The sequence below is a fragment of the Numenius arquata genome, chromosome 24, assembly GCF_964106895.1.
Source record: "Numenius arquata chromosome 24, bNumArq3.hap1.1, whole genome shotgun sequence".
NCBI classification, from domain to species: domain Eukaryota; kingdom Metazoa; phylum Chordata; class Aves; order Charadriiformes; family Scolopacidae; genus Numenius; species Numenius arquata.
In genome coordinates this window covers 7095717-7113271 of record NC_133599.1, presented here as the reverse complement: position 1 = coordinate 7113271, position 17555 = coordinate 7095717, and the positions used below count along the sequence as shown (strand labels likewise).

At 54.6% G+C, this 17555-nt stretch overlaps 1 protein-coding gene across 1 annotated transcript in view; it reads left to right on the top strand.

Moving 5' to 3' along the window:
* LOC141475122 (receptor-type tyrosine-protein phosphatase V-like) overlaps positions 1–14429 on the top strand; it is a 42787-nt gene extending 28358 nt beyond the window's left edge. The window contains exons 22-40 of the mRNA XM_074163330.1: positions 548–615; positions 819–945; positions 1066–1113; positions 1539–1632; positions 2528–2618; positions 3165–3241; positions 4052–4186; positions 4761–4883; positions 5372–5532; positions 5921–6056; positions 6618–6697; positions 7490–7577; positions 8046–8136; positions 8805–8881; positions 9207–9341; positions 9872–9994; positions 10523–10680; positions 11332–11467; positions 13822–14429. Coding sequence (XP_074019431.1) covers positions 548–615; positions 819–945; positions 1066–1113; positions 1539–1632; positions 2528–2618; positions 3165–3241; positions 4052–4186; positions 4761–4883; positions 5372–5532; positions 5921–6056; positions 6618–6697; positions 7490–7577; positions 8046–8136; positions 8805–8881; positions 9207–9341; positions 9872–9994; positions 10523–10680; positions 11332–11467; positions 13822–13881 — 2008 coding nt within the window. The 3' untranslated portion in view covers positions 13882–14429. The remainder of the gene's footprint in view (positions 1–547; positions 616–818; positions 946–1065; positions 1114–1538; positions 1633–2527; positions 2619–3164; positions 3242–4051; positions 4187–4760; positions 4884–5371; positions 5533–5920; positions 6057–6617; positions 6698–7489; positions 7578–8045; positions 8137–8804; positions 8882–9206; positions 9342–9871; positions 9995–10522; positions 10681–11331; positions 11468–13821) is intronic.
* The last annotated feature ends 3126 nt before the right edge of the window (positions 14430–17555 follow it).

Sequence of the window (17555 nt, the reverse complement as noted above, 5' to 3'; positions counted from 1 at the left end):
GATCTCCTCAGGGAAGAGGATGCTCCGGACACTTCTGTGTGCATCAGGAAAGGACTGGGTCGGGGCTCAGCCCTTCCAGCTGAGATGCCCCTGTTTTAAACAGTTACCTGGGCTCAGCTCTTTAGAGTGAACACAATTAGTGGGTTAGCATTAACTAAGACAATGACTCAACCCAAGTTGGTTTTTCCCGACTTACTTGATTGTCCCTACTTACTGTTGTCTTTCCCTATTTGTGTTCTATGAGAGAGCAGAATCTTACTACTTGTCTGCAAATAACCCTTCCGAGGAGAACTGTTTCCCATTTGTGCTTTCTGAACATATTCTCATCTTCACCCAAGTGCAACAAACTTGCCCAAGAGACAGAAAACGGAGGGAAGACCATTTCCACACATTCCCTAAACCCGTAACAGAAAAACAGTTTCTTCCAATACAGCATTTCAAAAATGAGGCAGCTATCCTGTTCCCTAGGGTCTCCCTGCTGCTGGCTGCATGGGTGCTGTGCATGGGTTCAGATTGCCCCTGACGGCAGGACTCTGCTTTGCCCTAGGTTCAGCATTGCTGCCTTCACCAAATACGACCCAGTAGCCCCTGCAGTGACCTTCACCATGTTCTCAGGTAAGATGAAAATGCCATCTTCCCTACCTGGTTGTGTAGGTTAGAGCTAATTAACAACCTGACAATGGCAAGCCAGAGGGAGATCACAGACTGTAACAAATATAATCAATAGAGTAAATGCAGCCATTTACTGGCTCTTACTTCTGTCTGTTCTCTCTCTGGCTCTTACTTCTGTCTGTTCTCTCTCTTTTTTTTTATTCCAGCTGCTGAATCCAGTGCAAATGCAACTCCACTCTCAATGCCAATAATCGCTGGAATCATCGTGGGATTTCTCTTGACACTTGCAGCTATTTTTGCTTTGGTCTACTGGAAACAGCTCAGACAAAAGAGGTGAGAATGAGCCATCTCTTACCCAGTGGGTGCAGGCTGAGAAACCCAACCTTCAGTGCCAGGCCAGCATTTGTCCCTGCACTGCAGGGAAGAGTAACATCTCCCATGCTTTGATTCCAGAACCAACAAGAGCAGCCTGCCCCAGGAAATGGTGACCTACAGCTTGAGGTGAGTGCTGGAGTCTTCTCTCTCTGCATGTCCCCACTGCCAGAGTCCTTCACCTACTTCCTTTCTCGTGCTTTGACTCAGGAAAAATACAAGTCTGTCTGCTTCAGTCATTTTATAAATCTTGGGCTTTCCCATGTTCAGTATTTATTGCCCAGCTCCATTCCAAGTCAACACATTTTCCACACCTCCTCTGCAAGGCTTCTGCAGTAGGAGAACATCCTCATCATCCTGAAATCCCTCCCAATATTTAAACAATGCTCTGTTCGGACCCAATTCCCTGGGCAATAGCATGGGCTACAAACCATCCCTGTGTGTGTGCATCCACGTACTGCAGGTCTCAAGGCTGGGCTGTCTCATTGTGTGACTGGCCTGCCAGACCTCCCAATAGCTAAGGCAAGTTTTCCTCTGGACTTCATTTCATGCAGAAACATCCATCGGCCAATTCCCATACAGAACTTCAAGCAGTACTATGAGTTGAAGACAGCAAGTGCTAACCACGCTTTCTTCCAGGAGTTTGAGGTGAGAAGACTCCTGCTAGAGATGACAATTTCACCTCTTGTTAGCTCATGCCCCAGCTCTTGGGTGGCCTGTATGGACTCCTCATGTCCAGGGACAGTAATCCATCTCTCTAGCGATCCAATCGCCCTACTAGGCAGTCTTAGAGGCCAAAGATTGGATGGAACAAGTGATTGGGCAATTCCTTTGCTCAAAACCTGTTTTGTTCAAGTTCTGGTAGAAACATGTGTTGTCTATGGCATGAGGTGAACTAGCACTGACCATAGCTGTTGGTGGACAAAGCTAAGGTCCCCAGGCCTGGACTGGAGACGAAGATATTGAGTGATGTTTCAATGAGATCCACCTTGACAGTGTTAGAAAAGAGCCTGTAGCCAAAAGGAAGGTCCCGTCTGAGCTATAGACCTCAGAATCCCTTCACTGGCTCCCACTGCCAACTGCAGGCCCTGAATTTTTCTGTTGCCAGCACCTTTGAAAGTCCCATCAGCTATTTCCAGCCCTCCTCAGATCACCCTTCTCTCGCCTTCTGAGTGAGGACAGAGGCAGAAGCAGCACAACATATTTTTGTTTTTGCAGCACAACGTGTTTCTGATTTCCCAGCACAAAATGTCCTGAGATTCTGGGTAGATTTCTGATTTCTGATAAGGTTTTTTTCCCCCAGTATTTGTTCTTGGGCTTTTTTTTGTTTTAAATACAAACAGTGCTGTTGGAAAAAGCACTGGGAAAAGCCACCTATGGCTCAAAGTTCACAGGCAATACTGACGGAGGAGTAGAGCAGTTCCCTGCTAGTGGGTGACCCTCTTGAACCACCAGACAGAGCCATTGGCCATGAGCAGGGAGCTGGGTTGTCCAGGACCTCTCCAGAGAGACATTTGTTCTTATCTTCTTCTCTGATCTACAGGAGCTGAAGGAAGTTGGGAAGGAGCAGCCAAAGGTGGAGGCCGAGCTACCAGCAAATGTCTCCAAGAACAGATATCCCCACGTGCTGCCCTGTAAGTGCTGTCTCCTCCCTCCAGCACCCAGGGTGGGAGTTCACTGCAACGCACAGAGGTGCAGTCGCTGCAGTGTTCACAGTGCCTGGCTCCTCTCCTGGGAGAAGAAGTAGTCTTAAGATGGGCTTCAGTTTCCATTTTCCTGCTGGAGACTCAAGGCTTAAGGGTTGAGCCAGGGCTGAGCCACCATCCTCCTCAGCTCCTCCAGGAGGCTGCTGGGCATCCTCCTCAGCTACTGGGCAGCCCATCTCAGAGGCGGGTCCCAACTGGAGACCAAAGGTGGACCATGAGTGTCCCATGGCTTCTCCGATGAGCCTCATGATACCAGCTCTGCTTTCTTACCCTGCTGCTAACCCAGCTGGCAGGCAATGCTCACCTCTCCAGGGAGAAGGTGCCTGGCCAAGCACAGAGCCTCACTGCTGTCTGCGTAGATGGAGCTAGGAGAGCTGCTGGGGCTTCTTCTGATGTGTTACCCAGGTGAAGAGAAGATGGCCATGTCTTGGGGAAGGGCTGCCTTGGGGGTCATGTGCATATGGTCTCTTTCAGATGATCACTCTCGGGTCAAGCTGAGCCAACTGGGGGAGGATCCACACTCGGACTACATCAATGCCAACTTCATGCCTGTGAGTCCCCACTTGCCTTCCCCACAGAGACATGGCCACAGGGCACCATCGGAGAAACTCTGCCTGGATTGAGATTGTGAGGGCTGGCAGGCAAGAGCTGCCACTGAAGCCGCAGCTGGCACAGACTGGCAAGGAGTTAGGGGTCCGGTGGAGATGCGTAGTTGCCCTTTAGCAGGAGTTGATGGAGATCGTCAGATGGCAAGTGCGGTGAATGCAGAGGTGTGAGTGTGGGGTGACTGGCAAGGCTTTCTGCCTTCTCCTTGAGGACTATCTTCTTCCCATCCTCTCTCAGCTTACTGTCCCATCTGTCTGTCTGCTTTTTCTCCTTCTGGTCTGTGCAGCTGCATTTGAACAACCCTGGAGCTGTGCCCACATCCTCCATCCGGGAGATTTTCCCAGGTAACAGGCAGGGCACATAGCATGGACACGCGGGTGTGTGGATCCATGGGGCATGTGTGTGTCAAAGGGGCAAAGAAGCAGCCTGAGACCTTGCATGCTCACCCGACCTCCAGCAATGACTGGGGAGCACAAGAAAGACCCAGATCTGTCTTTCCCTGGTTAGGGTGCATGAGGAACTGCTTGGAGGGGAACAGCGCTGGTCACCTCTTTATTCTAAATATATAGACACCACGTGTTGGACAGCACATGCTTCCTGTGAAATCAGCTGCTTCTGGGAACTGTGTCCTCATGGGCTAAGGGCAATGGGCATTTCTTCCTCTGCCACAAAAGCAGACCAGGCACTGACTGTCCCAGGGAAGGATCCACCTGCCTCAGCAACTTGCCAACTACTCCTGTCTGTCTCTTGCTCAGGGCTATACATCCCAGCAGGAGTTCATTGCCACCCAGGGGCCCCTGAAGAAAACAATAGAGGACTTCTGGAGACTGGTGTGGGAGCAGAATGTCTGCAACATCGTCATGCTGACAGTGTGCATGGAGAATGGGCGGGTAGGTCAGCACTGACGGGCTTCCACGTGCCAGCCCCATCCAAGCCCAGATCTGGTTGTGTGAGCTGAGTCCAGGACTGGGTTTGTGTCCTCCACCAACCCCTGCTCAGATGTGGCTCCAGGGTGAGCATGGGCCACACAACTTCCCCAACAGGCAGTGTGAGGCAAAGAGAGGCTGATATGTGCAGCTCAGCGTTAGCTTGGGGTAGGAAGGAGCGGAAGTGGAAGTTAGCTGGAACCATGCCCATCACCCTCAGATATTTCTGCAGTGTCTGAAATTACTGCTTCCCTCTGGATGAGACACCTCACATGGACTGTTTCTCCAGTCTACAGGGCTGATGCAAACCCACAGGTCCTTTTCTCTGGAGGACGCTGAGGTCCAAAGGGGAGTTGGGGGCATATACTGTGCAAAGCTTCTGATGGGAAGGGGAACGACTCCTGCCTGCTCCCCAAGGCCTGCTCTGGCTCCCTGCACAGCTGCTGCTCTCCACATGCTCCCAGGAAGCTGGGAGGTCACCCAGTGGGACCTGGGCCCTCACTGGCCTCATGGGGACACCATCTTGTCTGTGCTCTAGGTTCTCTGTGATCACTACTGGCCATCCGAATCTGCGCCAGTCTCCTATGGGCAAGTCCGTGTCCACTTGCTGTCACAGAGCAGCTCCGAGGAGTGGACGATGCGCGAGTTCAAACTGTGGCACGTGAGTGAGGAGCCAAGAGGACAGACTTGGGGACCTGTCAAGGGCTGGGAGTTTGCATGGGATGCAGTGGTGTTTATCCTTGGTGGTGGTGGCATAATTTCCTTTTTCTGCCATTAGTGGGGTTCAAAGACCCAATCACCTGTGGAACAGTCTGTCACCGTCAATGTCTATCACCCCAGCTGTCCACCCTTGCTCTCTTCTTCCCATGTCCCTGCACTGTGACACAGCCTGCAGCTTCAAAGGCACATTCCCCAGCAGTCAAATGCATGTCTCCTCCTTGCCACCTCCACATGCCTCACCACAGCATGGGACCGTGGGGAAGGACAGGGGAGCAGAAGCCACCAGACAGTGCAGCAGACCTGATGTTGGCTGTTGCCTGCAGCTGAGCCAGATGTCCCCAAGTTCCCGGGTGCTCCCAGGGCTGCAGGGTGCATGCATGCCCCTGTCCCAGTGGGCTGCACACTGATCACCAACATTCCCCTTGGCAGGAGGGTATCCGGGCAGAGCGGCACGTGTCCCACCTGCACTACACGGCATGGCCTGACCACGGGATCCCAGAGTCCACGACTTCCATTATGACCTTCAGAGAGCTGGTCCGGGAGCATATCCAGAACACCAAGGATGCGGGGCCAACCCTCGTGCACTGCAGGTGAGGGTCTGCTCTGGGAGGTGGCAGAAGGCGACGATGGGAGAGGGCGTGGGGGAGAAGGGTCCTGCTGGTGCACAATCTGGGAGGGAAAGCAGCTCCCGGGAGACACAGCTGGTCTGTAGAGAGACTCCTGCTTGGGCGCTGGGGATTACAGGTCTGTTTGCAGCCTGCCTCTATTCCCAGGGGATGGGGCAGCTGGAGATGGTCAGCAACAGCCCAAGGCAGTCTGAAAGTCTCCTCAGCCCCATGCTGTGCTGGGACCAGTGCCCTGGGGAGGTGGGAGCGGTGCCCCAGGGTGCAGCATCTGGGAGCCATGTCTAGCATTGGGAGGGGAGCCCATCGGCTGTGGGCTCAGGCAATGTCTCACCCTTGCTGTCTGTGCTTTCAGCGCCGGGGTGGGCCGCACTGGCACCTTCATTGCACTGGACCGGCTGCTGCAGCAGATGAAGCAGGAGAAGATGGTGGACACGTTTGGTGTTGTTTACACCTTGCGGATGAACCGCTACCTGATGATTCAGACGCTGGTAAAACCTCTGCTCCCTCTTCCCCCAGGCCTCTTGCTCCATGGCGTAAAAGCTAGCTGGGCTGGCAAACAGATGAGCTGGCCAGACCCAGCACCTCCAAGCTGGTCCCCAACCTGCTCAAAGCAGCAGCTCAGCTGGAGTTGAAATTACTCTTCTGTAGGGGTCTCCAGAAGCTTCATGCCCTGCCAGATCCACAGAAGCAACATACATAGTCTCAGCGTCCTTCCAGGAGGCTCAGCAACACCCCAGAGCACCGAGGAACAGGATCAGGCCCTTTGCAGGCAATTCTTTACTCACACCGTGTTGTTGGCCCATGATGCTCCACAGGCAATCTAATATTTCTAGTACTTAGGGTTGGGACAAAGTGTCAGCTCTACCCTTCAGGAGAGACCGATCGACCCAGGAGCTCTGAGATTGGGCCAGGGCCTTTTAGGCATGAATGTAGGGCTTTTGGAGCAGGAGTGTAGGACACCCTCTGCCCACTAGGCAGTGCCATACCCACCTCTTCATGCTCTCTGCACGGTGCAATGCTCTACATTGCTGTCTGCCTTTGCCTTCCAGTCCCAGTATATTTTCCTGCACAGCTGTATCCTGGAAAAGATCTTAGAGGAACCACTCCTGGGCTTATCAGGGACAGAGAGGTAAGGGTCTGCTGTGTTCTGCCGGCCACTCTACCCACCCTGACCCACAGCCCCTCCAGGTGGCAGGCTGGGATCCTGACCTGAGCTCAAGCCTTGGCTCCAGGACAGAAGGACGGGGAAGCCCAGCCAGCCTTCCCACCTGGTGTTTTGAGGGGGTCAGCCCAAGGCTGGTTGTTACCTGTAGCATGGGGAGCCCAGCCCAGAACTAGGTGTGAGTCACTGGGCACACTGGAATGGCTTGGGGTACCACATCCTCCTTTCCTCTCTATGTCAATGCCAATGAGCTGTAGAGCTCCCTTGGGGAAGGCATTTCAATCAGCCCCTGGCTTCCCAACCCACAGGGATGCCCTAGAGACAGATTCAAACTGGAGGGGCTCATGGCAGCTAGGTGGCCTTGGGCTATCCCTTCTAATGGAGGCCAAGAGGAGGGAGCAGGTCCAGGCTGGACATGGCTTTGCCCACCTACCTCATTTTCTCTGAGGCTATATCTGGGGGTCACATATCTGTCTTTGTGGTCAAATTGTCTCCTACTTCATGCAGAACACGATGCCTTTGTCCTTGCTGCATCATGGGAATAGGCCCTGGGCTGTGCCACAACTGAGACCTGCTTTTGTCTAGGGGTGAGCAGGTTGGCATGGGCCAGAGCTGGGCTCGGGACCTGTGAGGGCCCCGTGAGGGCCCCAGCATTTGTGGGGTGAAGGTTTGCCCACAGCCCTGTCCACCTACTGCAGACATAGCCTGGATGCTGCCGAATTTCCTCAACCTCACCCTTACCCTACTTTCTCTCCCCAGGTCCTGCCCCATCCCGCTGAAAAGCTTTGCTCAGCACTATGCCCAGAAGGCGGCCAAGTCCCATGTGGGCTTCCTGAGGGAGTACGAGGTGAGACCCATCCTGGGCAGGGTGCAGGGAGCGCTGCCATGGCCATGTGCACTAGGGGGACCTGTGGAATGATTGCCTCTGGGGGACACACAAGAAGTGTCTCCTGAGTGGGTCCCATGCCCTGATTTCCTTGTGCCTGGCTCCCCTGGAAGTGTCCCATCTCCATGGCATGGTGTCCCCAGGCACATAGTTCCCTTGCACATCCTGCACTTATCAGGGTCTGTCTCTGTTTTCCTGACCCCATGCAGGGTAGGGACCTATCTCAACACCATTCTCCTATAGAGAGATGGAGCCATCTCCTTACAGTGAGGAGCAGATCTGGCAGCCCACCCAGAGGTGGCACCTCTTCTAAGGCTTCTGCATGAGCAGCCTTTATAACCACCCCTCTGCTGAGGCCAGACATCTTCAGGAGTCCCCAGTTCCTCCTGCCCTGCTCACTGCTTCCTCCACTCTCTTTCACTCTGGCAGACCCTCCTAGAGGCTGTCAAGGAAGAAGCCAGCTCTGCAACACCATCTTCAGGCAACCAGCAGACGCATCCCTCTTCCAGTATCCTCCCATGTAAGTGCTGTGACCTCTTCCTTCTTGTACCTGTATGGAGCTAGGCTGGACCAGGGCCAGTGCTACACAGTACAAGAAAATATTTTGACACACTGCAGTGAGCCCATCAGAAGGCTACCAAAGTGTTTCAGGGGTGGAGCACCTGATGTATGGGACTGAGATAGGGTTTGTTCAGCCTGGATGAGAGAAGGCAAGGGGGAGATCTTATTGCTATTTTCAACTACCTGCTGGGAGGGCACAGTGAAAATGTAGTCTTCTTACAGGTGCACCATGGAAGGACAAGAGGCAAGGGGGAATATTTGAAAGAGTAATCCAACTCAGTATAAGGAAAAAGGAGTTCCCATGAGGGTGGCCAAACACTGGAACAGGGGCCCAGTGCATCTGCAGGCTCTCCATCCTTGGTGATATGCAGATCTCCATTGGCCGAGACACTGACCAACCTGCACTACACATATCTGCTTTGAGTAGGAGGCTGGGATAGAGACCTGTCTTGGGGACCAACATCCATGAGCTGGGCAAGAGCAGAGGGTGGCACCTTTACTGAGAAATGTTGAATGGGGGGTTGGATCTGTGTGGCTGTGCGGAGTCTGGCAGTTGGTCTGCAGGAGCTGTGTGAGCACAAGGCTGCCCAAGGTGGCTCCACCCTCCACCTCCTATATATTTTGCAGATGATCGCTCCAGAGTGAAGTTTTCCCTGCTGGAACAGGGCCCATTCTCAGGTCTCCTGCAGGTGTGGCGTGTCCCGGTGAGTCTTATCTCCAGCAGCAATGCCCACCCCTGTGCCTGGGGTGAAGGTGAAGGCAGAAGGTGGTGCTCCCCCTTCCTCACTGTGCCCCTGCTGCCTGGTTCCTGCACCGCTCCACTAGTCACTGCTGCTGTGATCTTGCGTGGACAAGAAGGGACCAGTTGGGCTTGTCCTCACTTCCCTCCCTTGGTGCTTTTTCTTCTCCTTGTCTCCTGACCTGCTGAGCTTCCCTTCTTTTCCTGGCCTCTCCCACAGCCTCTAGGGCTGATGGGGTACCTGTGCCACACTGTCCAGCAGGAGGATGACTTTCTTGTTCCCCACCCAGGGCTGCAGCTCCAGCAGGGAGTATCTGGCTGTCCAGGGGCCTGACAAGTTGACTATGGAGGACTTCTGGACCCTGGTGTGGGAACAGGACATTCACACCATCCTAACACTTCTCCCGTGGCAGGAGAAGGGGGAGGTAAGGTGCCATGCCTGCCTGTGCCATGACAAAGCAGGGGTCTGTTTAATGGAGCTGGAAGCTATCATAGCTCCAGAACCTGAACTCTCTTCGCCACCTCCTGAAGCCTGGGTGCAGATCCAGCTTAGCTAAAGCCAAACCTTCCCTGTGTCAAAGTGCTCCTGCTGCTTGCCTTGGGAGACAGGTTCTCTCTGCCCACTGTGCGGTCCGTGGCCCTGCACTCACCTGGTACTCCTCAGGCTGCATTTCCATGGCAGACAAGGACTCCATGGCTCCTGTCTCTGTCCATCCGAGGTGGAGAGTGTTTGCTGAGCAGATTCCCACTGCCAAGCAGCTCTGTGTTAACAGGGAGGCTGACTGCAATCTGCTCTAGTTTTCAAAAACTCCACCAGGATTTAGCTGGGGAACAAACTGACATGGAGTGATATTGCGGGTGCTCTTGTTCCAACCCCATCACAGACCCCTGTGATGGTGATGGGTCTGAAATACGGCAACCATCAACATGAAGGCAAACGTGCTGTGGTGCACAGGTCCCAAGTGAGGCATGCTGGCCCCTGGAAGGAGACTCTCTCTGCACAAAGACGCTGACCATCCAGTGTGGCACAGAGAAGCTTGTCTCGGGATGGAGGTGCATCCAGCTCAAAATGAAACACGTAAGTGTTGATGGGGGTGGTTTGGCTCCTACTACCTGGGATGTTCTTCAGTGCTAGCAAACAGGTCTGTAGGGGCAAAGGCTGAAAGGTCTGTGGAGACTTGTCTGAGCTGCAAGAGCAGAGTGCCAGCAGTCCAAAAATGCAGGAGGGAATCTAGATTGCAAGATCCAGAAGAACATCAGCTGAGTGGACATGAGAGAGGCATGGGAGAGGCTTGGAGGCTTCCTCTGCCCCTTGCTGATAGGTCTTTCTGACCCTCTTTGAAAAGGCCCACACAGTTCTCAGTCTCCCTCTCGAGGGGCAGGTCAGGGTGTTGTGGGGAAGGAGAGCAGGTTGCCAGAGGTGACATATCCACTGCACAGGTGATGGGAAATGCCCCAGCAGAGTATGCCTGGATAGCTTTACGGAACCTAGCAGTTAGCTCAGGAAAGCATCTGACGGCCTAAGAATTGGAAAGCTGGGACCATTCTGCATCCAAACTCACCCATTACTCCCCAACAGCCATGTCAACTCTTTGTGTCTCACCAGGAGAAGAAAGCAAAGGAGAGGCAGGTACAACAGTTCCTATACACGCTGTGGAGCAGCAAGAAACAGCCAGATGTCCAGAGCCTGGTGGAGTTCCTCACTGCTGTCAGACGGTGCATGCCCCACCGAAAGAGAGCCGGTCCTCTCCTGCTGCACTGCAGGTACATCATGTCACCGCTCTGTCCATGGGCAGTCTCCCAGAGCTGGTAGCCAGCAGGCTGTACAGTGCCTTGGCATGGCCACCGGAAGAAGGCCTACGCCCTCCATCGAGGACCCCAAGGTTTTGGGGCATGTTGAGAGTAGGTCTACGGGAGCCAGGGAAGCTCTGAGCTTGGGAGGTCAGATGAAGCAGTGCTCTGCCAAGGACATGGGAGAAGGGAGGGCAAACAGGGCTGGGCCAGGGGCAAGTGTGGATGGAGCAGGCATTCCTGGGCAGAGGTGCCCAGGTGATCTCTGGGCTGACTGCTAGGAATCTGGGAGCAGCCCTGATGCCCTCATTTGCTTGCAGCCAAGGAAAGCTTCCAGTCCCACAGGAGTCAACACAGCTGGTGCATTGGCAGAGCTGACTTGGGTGAGGGATGCAGAGCTCGGTAGGGCAGGGCAGGGCAGGCTGGGTCTCCAGGCTCTTTCAACGGGCACTTAGGGGTCCCATCCCTCTGGTCAGCACAGGGATTCCTAACTCCTAGACCAGTGCTCACAGTCCCCTAATCCCACCGTACTCAGTTGCCTCTCTCTGCTTGGGCTGGTGACCACTTCAATGAGGTTCAGCTCAGCCTGGCCTGGCATCAAGGACTCTCCTTTGTCCCTTGCAGCAGTGGCGTGAGCCAAATGGGGACACTGATCTCCCTGGATTGCCTGTTGCATCAGATGAAAGCTGAGAGAACGGTGGATGTCTATGGGGTGACCCTCCAGCTGGCAAGAAGCTGTTGTCTCATGACCCCAACACTGGTAGGTGGGAAGGAGGAAGGGTGGCGGGCCAGGCAGAACAGGACATTCATGCTGAGCTGCCTGCAGCTGGAAGCATTCTGCCCACTCCCCAGGTGCTACCTGGGATCCCATCCAGCATATGCTGGGATTTATTCTGTGCTTCCTCTGCCAGCCACCAAAGGCTAAGGACACTGTCTTTTCACAGGAAAGGGCTTTCCATCACCTCAGCTCTGGAGTTAAAACAGGTTAAATTGCATGTGACTTCACAGTAAATGCAAGGCACCCTTCCCATTACGCCCTGAAAATCATGAAGCACTGGTTTCATCCTACATGACAAACCTGCCTGGTCAGGCCAGCCTCTGGACACAGCTGTCAGCCTGGGTACCCAGGATCTGCTGGGTTTCTCCTTGTCTGGTGCCTTTCCCTGCTGCATCCCCCACACCCAGAGCCGGCTCCCGGCCCCTGCCTGCTGCCAGAGCTGGGGCTGCGAGGGCTGTGGCGCTGTCTGATGGTGCCGCAGCCATGCCCTGCCGTGCCGAGCCAGCATGCCTGGGCCACAGCCCAGCCTCACAGGCTGTGAGTGCCACTCCTGATGGGCACTGGCAGCATAGATGCCCTCTGGACAGCGCTTTCATTTGCTGCAACCACTGAATGAGCTGATGTAGCATCCCTGGAAACCCTTCCCACAGGGGACAGCAGAATTAGGGCAGATCTCTCCAGGGCTTCCCAGCTGCAGAGCTGCCTGCAAGCAGCTAATCACATTCTTAATTAATGTGAACCATGCATATGGTGGGAGCCAGAGGAGGGCAAGGCACCCGCTGCCCCTGCTCCAGAGCTCTTTTGTATTTCAGCAGTGGTCTTGCCGAGCAGAGACACAATGTGCCCATAAAGGCACAGCAAGCGCTGATCAAAAGCTGCTGCCCCACTGAGGGTGGGCAGCAGAGGCAGATGCCTCCCCACCTTGCCACGAGCAGTGGTTGCTCTGATCCCGGCACGGCTGCCCTCCAGCCCCACACCACTGCCATGTAGCTGCCAGCCTCCTCTCTCACTGCGGGGGCTTGGCAGGACCCCTATATCTCTGACAGGGAGGGGCACACTGCTGTCATGCTGGGGGCATCAGCTGATTTTTTGAGGGGGGTTAGTACCAAACAAGGGGAGAAGATGGACCTTTGAGGGATTGTCCACGGATAACTGCTGAGTATTTAAGCACCCCCAGCTCTGGTACAGTGCGTGTGTCTGGGGATGTGCACTTGCATTTGGCCAGGCATTGAGCGTGCCTGGTCTGAAGTCCACCCTGGACTGTCACTCAAGATTTCGCAATCGGGCCAGGCTCATTGAAAACATGCTCTGGTGACCTGGAACCACAGCCATTGTGTGATCTGTGCCTTTCCCGGCCCTTCAGTGGGGCTAAACCCACCACCGGCAGGGGAGGAGGCTCCTCGTGACTTGCAGCTTAGCCAGCGCATTAGTGAGCTGTTTGGAGGCCCCTCTGTTGAGTCCCTAATCCCCCCTTCCTGGCTACCATGTGATTGCAACCCACAGCATTTGCAGGCTGGCCCTGCCCTTCAGCTTTGTACATGGCATACAACCTCATTTACCTTTCCCCCACCTTGCCTTTCCCAGAGCCCTGCCACGGTGGGGGTCGGTGCTGGGTGTTTTGTAGGCTAGCATCATTTCAGATCAGCCTGGTGTTTGAGCAGAACCCTGTATCAAATCCCCAGTGGACTCGAGACCTCTGGACCCATATTTGGTGCTGATGAATCATTTTGGTGTCTTAAAAATGAAATGATGCAACTGGACTAAAACCACCCAGATCTTGTTGTCTACCTCTGAGGACTTGCAGACATCCAGCCTGATGTGCTGTCAGTCCTTGACTCAGTTACACTGAGGCTACCACCAAGGGAAACTCCTGCTCCTGAAGTCTTCTCTCCTGGCTTCAGGTCATTGAGAGACCCTGTGCACTCCAGCAGGGCAGAGCTTTCCCTCTCAATGCTCTGCACCGTCACTGGAGTTATTCTTCAGTCTTGTTTTGATGCAAACACCATGGCACAGCCCAAAGCTGCCAGGACACTATGAGGAAGTCAGATGACATTGTTCCTCTCATGCCACAGTGCAATTTGCCTTCAGGTGTTATGAGTGGGGATGATGAAGCAGGAGGAAACAAACATGATGTAACTACAGCTCCAGGCCTGATTCTTCCTTTCTGGGCAACTCTGATGACACAGAACAAACACGGACCGCTTGGGACAGCAAATCCTACTTTGCCATCAGACACCTTTAGCTAATTAGAACCTTTTAAGACAAATTGCAGAGTTAGTCCTACAACCAGGTCTGTCTCAGAAACCTGACTCCAGATACCCCTTTCTCTTTTGCAGGACCAGTACGTGTTCCTGTACACCTGCATCCAGGACATCATTGCTCAGAAACAGCCCTAACACTGCTCAGTGCTTCCTGGCAGCATCCTGCCCTCTGCCTCTGCAGGGCCCTGGCCGGAGCCAGGCGCTGGGGTGAGAGCACCGTGAGGCTCCTGGCACAGAGCGAGCCCTGCAGCGAGTCAGGACCCACCTCAGCACTGCCACCAACACCTCCTACACGATGTTAGCAGCGACATGGGGTGTCCTGAGCAGATGGGCAGTGTCACGCGCTGCTGCAACCCCTCGGTGCAGACACAGCAAGGGGCTGGGCGGGATGCTTTGGCCATCTCCTGGGATTCCTGGTGCCTGGAAGGTTTGTTAACCCCACTGCAGTAGGCAGCACCAGCTGTGGGGGCCCTGCCCCTCAGCACAGAAGGGGCAGCCCTGGCACCCCCAGGCTGCTGAGGTCTGACATGAGTGCTGGGCACCATGGTCTCTGTGCGACCATGGGCACAAGGTGTGCTGAGGTCTCAGACAGCGCCGCGGGCAGAGCGTGGTGGGAGCTGGCTTGTCTCGGCTGGTGGATCGGTCTTAGGTACAAACAATAAACAGCCCTAGGAAAAAGTGTGCTCATAAGGGTGGGCTGGCTTTTGTGGGGTCTCAGTGATGCCAAGGCTTTCCCCTGCTGCAGCACAGCAGCCGTTCCGAAAGAGCAGCTGTGTCCCTAGCCACGGGCAACGGATGGGGTGCCCTCGGACAGTCCAGATGCTGCAGCCCAAAGCAGGCAGCAGCTTCTGTTCGCTCTCATCTGCTCCTGTTACTGAGGCAACAGTTTCGCATTGAGCCTCCAACCCACCTGCAGCTTTATGAGGAAGAGCATTTTCTGATGAAGCCTGGGTTTGAAGTTGTGAACCTGCTGGCTCCCAAAAGCCAAGGACCAGGGCAAAGCCACCTGGTCCAGCTGACATGCTGGCAAGCAGCTGGCAGCCCTGTGGCTTACTGCAGAGCACTGGTTGCTACTCCAGGAACCGGGCTGTCCGTGCAGCCACATGTAGGGACACCGCTGGGCTGCAAGCAGTGATGGCTGTGCACAAGCTGCAATTGCAAGTAGCAACTTGGTTGGTTGAGCTCCAAGTGCTGGTCAGAAGGAACAGTTAAAAAAAAAAAGCAGATGATTTCACAAGCCTGTTCCTGGGGGTAGAAAAAACTGTGTCTGGGAACTCATTTACCCTCCTTCACCCATTCAGGCAGCATGGGGTTATGGTGCAGTCTCAAAGCAGCACCCTTGTCCCAGTCTGGGCCCACACTCCTACCCTCAACACCATGTCCTGCCAGAGCTGTCTTGGAGTGAAGTGAGGAGGTACAACAGCTACAATGAGGAGGTCCCAAGACCCACTGCAAGGAGTAGACAGCCCTGGGGGGGGAACTGAGTTGGCCACTCATCCTACTGCCCCTGTCTTTCCACAAACGGCTGACCTCCAAAGCACACGAAGGCAGAGGTTCCTGTGCAGGAGCCTACAGCTGCAGATGCTGATGTAGGAAATGGACTAGTGCTCATTGCCTCAAACAGGGGAGAGAGTCTGGATCCAACCCCAGCATCTCCTGCTGGTGCCATTGGACACAGCCTGTGGCTCTCATTTACTCGGCATGGCCCAGAAACCCCAGATGCTGAGCATGGTTACATCTTGAAGGTGTGTGTGGATGTGAACTTTAGCCTGGTGTCCAACAGGCTCTTGTTCAAAGCGTGCAGTCTCCACTGAACACAGAGAAGCATTTGTATCTGTATATTCAATATGGTTTATGATATGTTAAAATACCTAATGTACTTAGTCTCAGAAGATTTCGAGAGTATCTGTGGAGCACTGTGACCTGCAAAGTGGGGCCAATCACAGTGACAGTGAAGATGTGAGGGAGGAGCCATTACCTTAAGGTAGCAGGAGTCTTGTGAGAGGCACAGAAGCAGCATTACCGGGTGGTCATTGGTCCTTCGGCTGTTCAGCACCCCACAGAACCCTGGGGTTCTGCAGAGACAAGCCCTCCCTTACTCTGCCAAGTTCAGCTACCAGGGTCTCCCAACAGCCTGGCCAGGACTGCATCTTCAGAAAGGGGCAGCAGCCAAGAGTAAGGAGGGGCAGGAACTCCCCATCCTCTCTTTTCTGTGTTTCTGCAATCAGAGCTACCCTGTGGCTTTCAGAGTCATTATGCCTGGGGCTTTGCTCAAAGCCATATTCCCCACGGAGGGGGTCTGGGTCTGGCTCTACAGCTTGTGGCACAGGAGAGGGACCTCAGAATGGGACAGCATTCCCAGGGACTGTTTGTGGACTCTTGCCTTTCACGGAGAAGAGCAGAAAAACATCCACATGAGACAACTTGGCCACCCCCCTGGTTCACCCTTAGCTGCTGGCAGTGACCAAGCAAGACAGGGGGTGAGTTCTGCTGGCACCTACCCCACACCACCTCCCAGCCCAGCGGGGCTCAGTTCAGCACATCACTGTCCATCTGCCTTGCCAGATGGGCTGCTACACCAGGGTCTTTCTACAGCCCCTTGGAAAAGTGCTTACAGGTCTCCTGTGTGTCCATGCTCAGAGATGACAGTCCCAGCACAGGGCACAGCTACACACAGCCAGGCAGGGCTGATGCACGGACCCAAGGCTTGTGGCACAGGGCTGCGAGGGGTGCTGTCTCCGAGTCATAAGGAAGCAAGTGAAAGCCATGGTGGAGGAGGCATGTTGCTGTCTGCAGAGCTTCCCAAAGTTCAGGAGCAAGTGATCCCACAGCCCTCACATCTGGCTAGCACAACCCAGCAGTGTTTCCAGCAGAGCCAGCAGCCAAGGTGAATCTGCAGACATCTGCAGCTAAAGCACAGCTGCTCTAGCAGGTAGGAAGGGACCTTCTCAGCAATGGGACACGCATGGGACAGGGATTTGTCATGCAAAAACTGGCCAACAGGTTTCACCCAGTGGGTTCAGTACGGCTGCCTCTGTGGCACAGCCCGCTTCTCCGTGTTTCACATCCTGTCTAACAGAAGGCCGACTTGGTGACGATGATGAATTTACGAGCTCCCACCCACAGCTGCAATGGAGTCTGGAGCCACAGATGCTTACAGGGTGTCGTGGGGGCTGCGGTTTGGATGAATAATTTTCCAGCCCTGAAGCTCAGAGCCACAAAACCCAGAGGGGGAGAGAGAGACAACAAAACAGTAAAACAAAACAAGCCTCCAGCTTGGGCCGCCCAGCAAGTTCTGGACCATGCCGTGTTGTTCTTCATATTTAGCCTGCTCCAGTCTAGCAGCATCCAGCCATCACCCTCCTCCACCAGACCCCATGCAGAGGTCAAGATCCTGGAGAGGAGCAGGACCATGTCCATTTGGACCCCCCTTCCCACCCCTTTTCCCCCCCTTCCCATGGATGCCACAGCAGGGGCAGACTGGGCTAGCATTGCCAAGTGACAGGAGAGCAGGGGTGCCCAACCCTTGGATCTCCTGGGGACCTGCAACCATGGGAGCCTGCTGGTGACTGCTGGGGCACCACGGCTCCTTGATCCACACCTTCTCCATTCACCGGTGCTGAACCTCTGCCCTAGGCTCTCCCTGCCCTCTGTTCCCACCAGGGAACAGAGAGTCCAGCAGTTGCCATGCCTTCACCCAAGACAGTAACAGGGCATTGCTCCCACCACAGGGAGCCGTGGCACCCTGCCACATCTCAAGCCGGACACCTCCATGATATTATGTGCCTGGTGCCAGGCTGTGGCTGCCC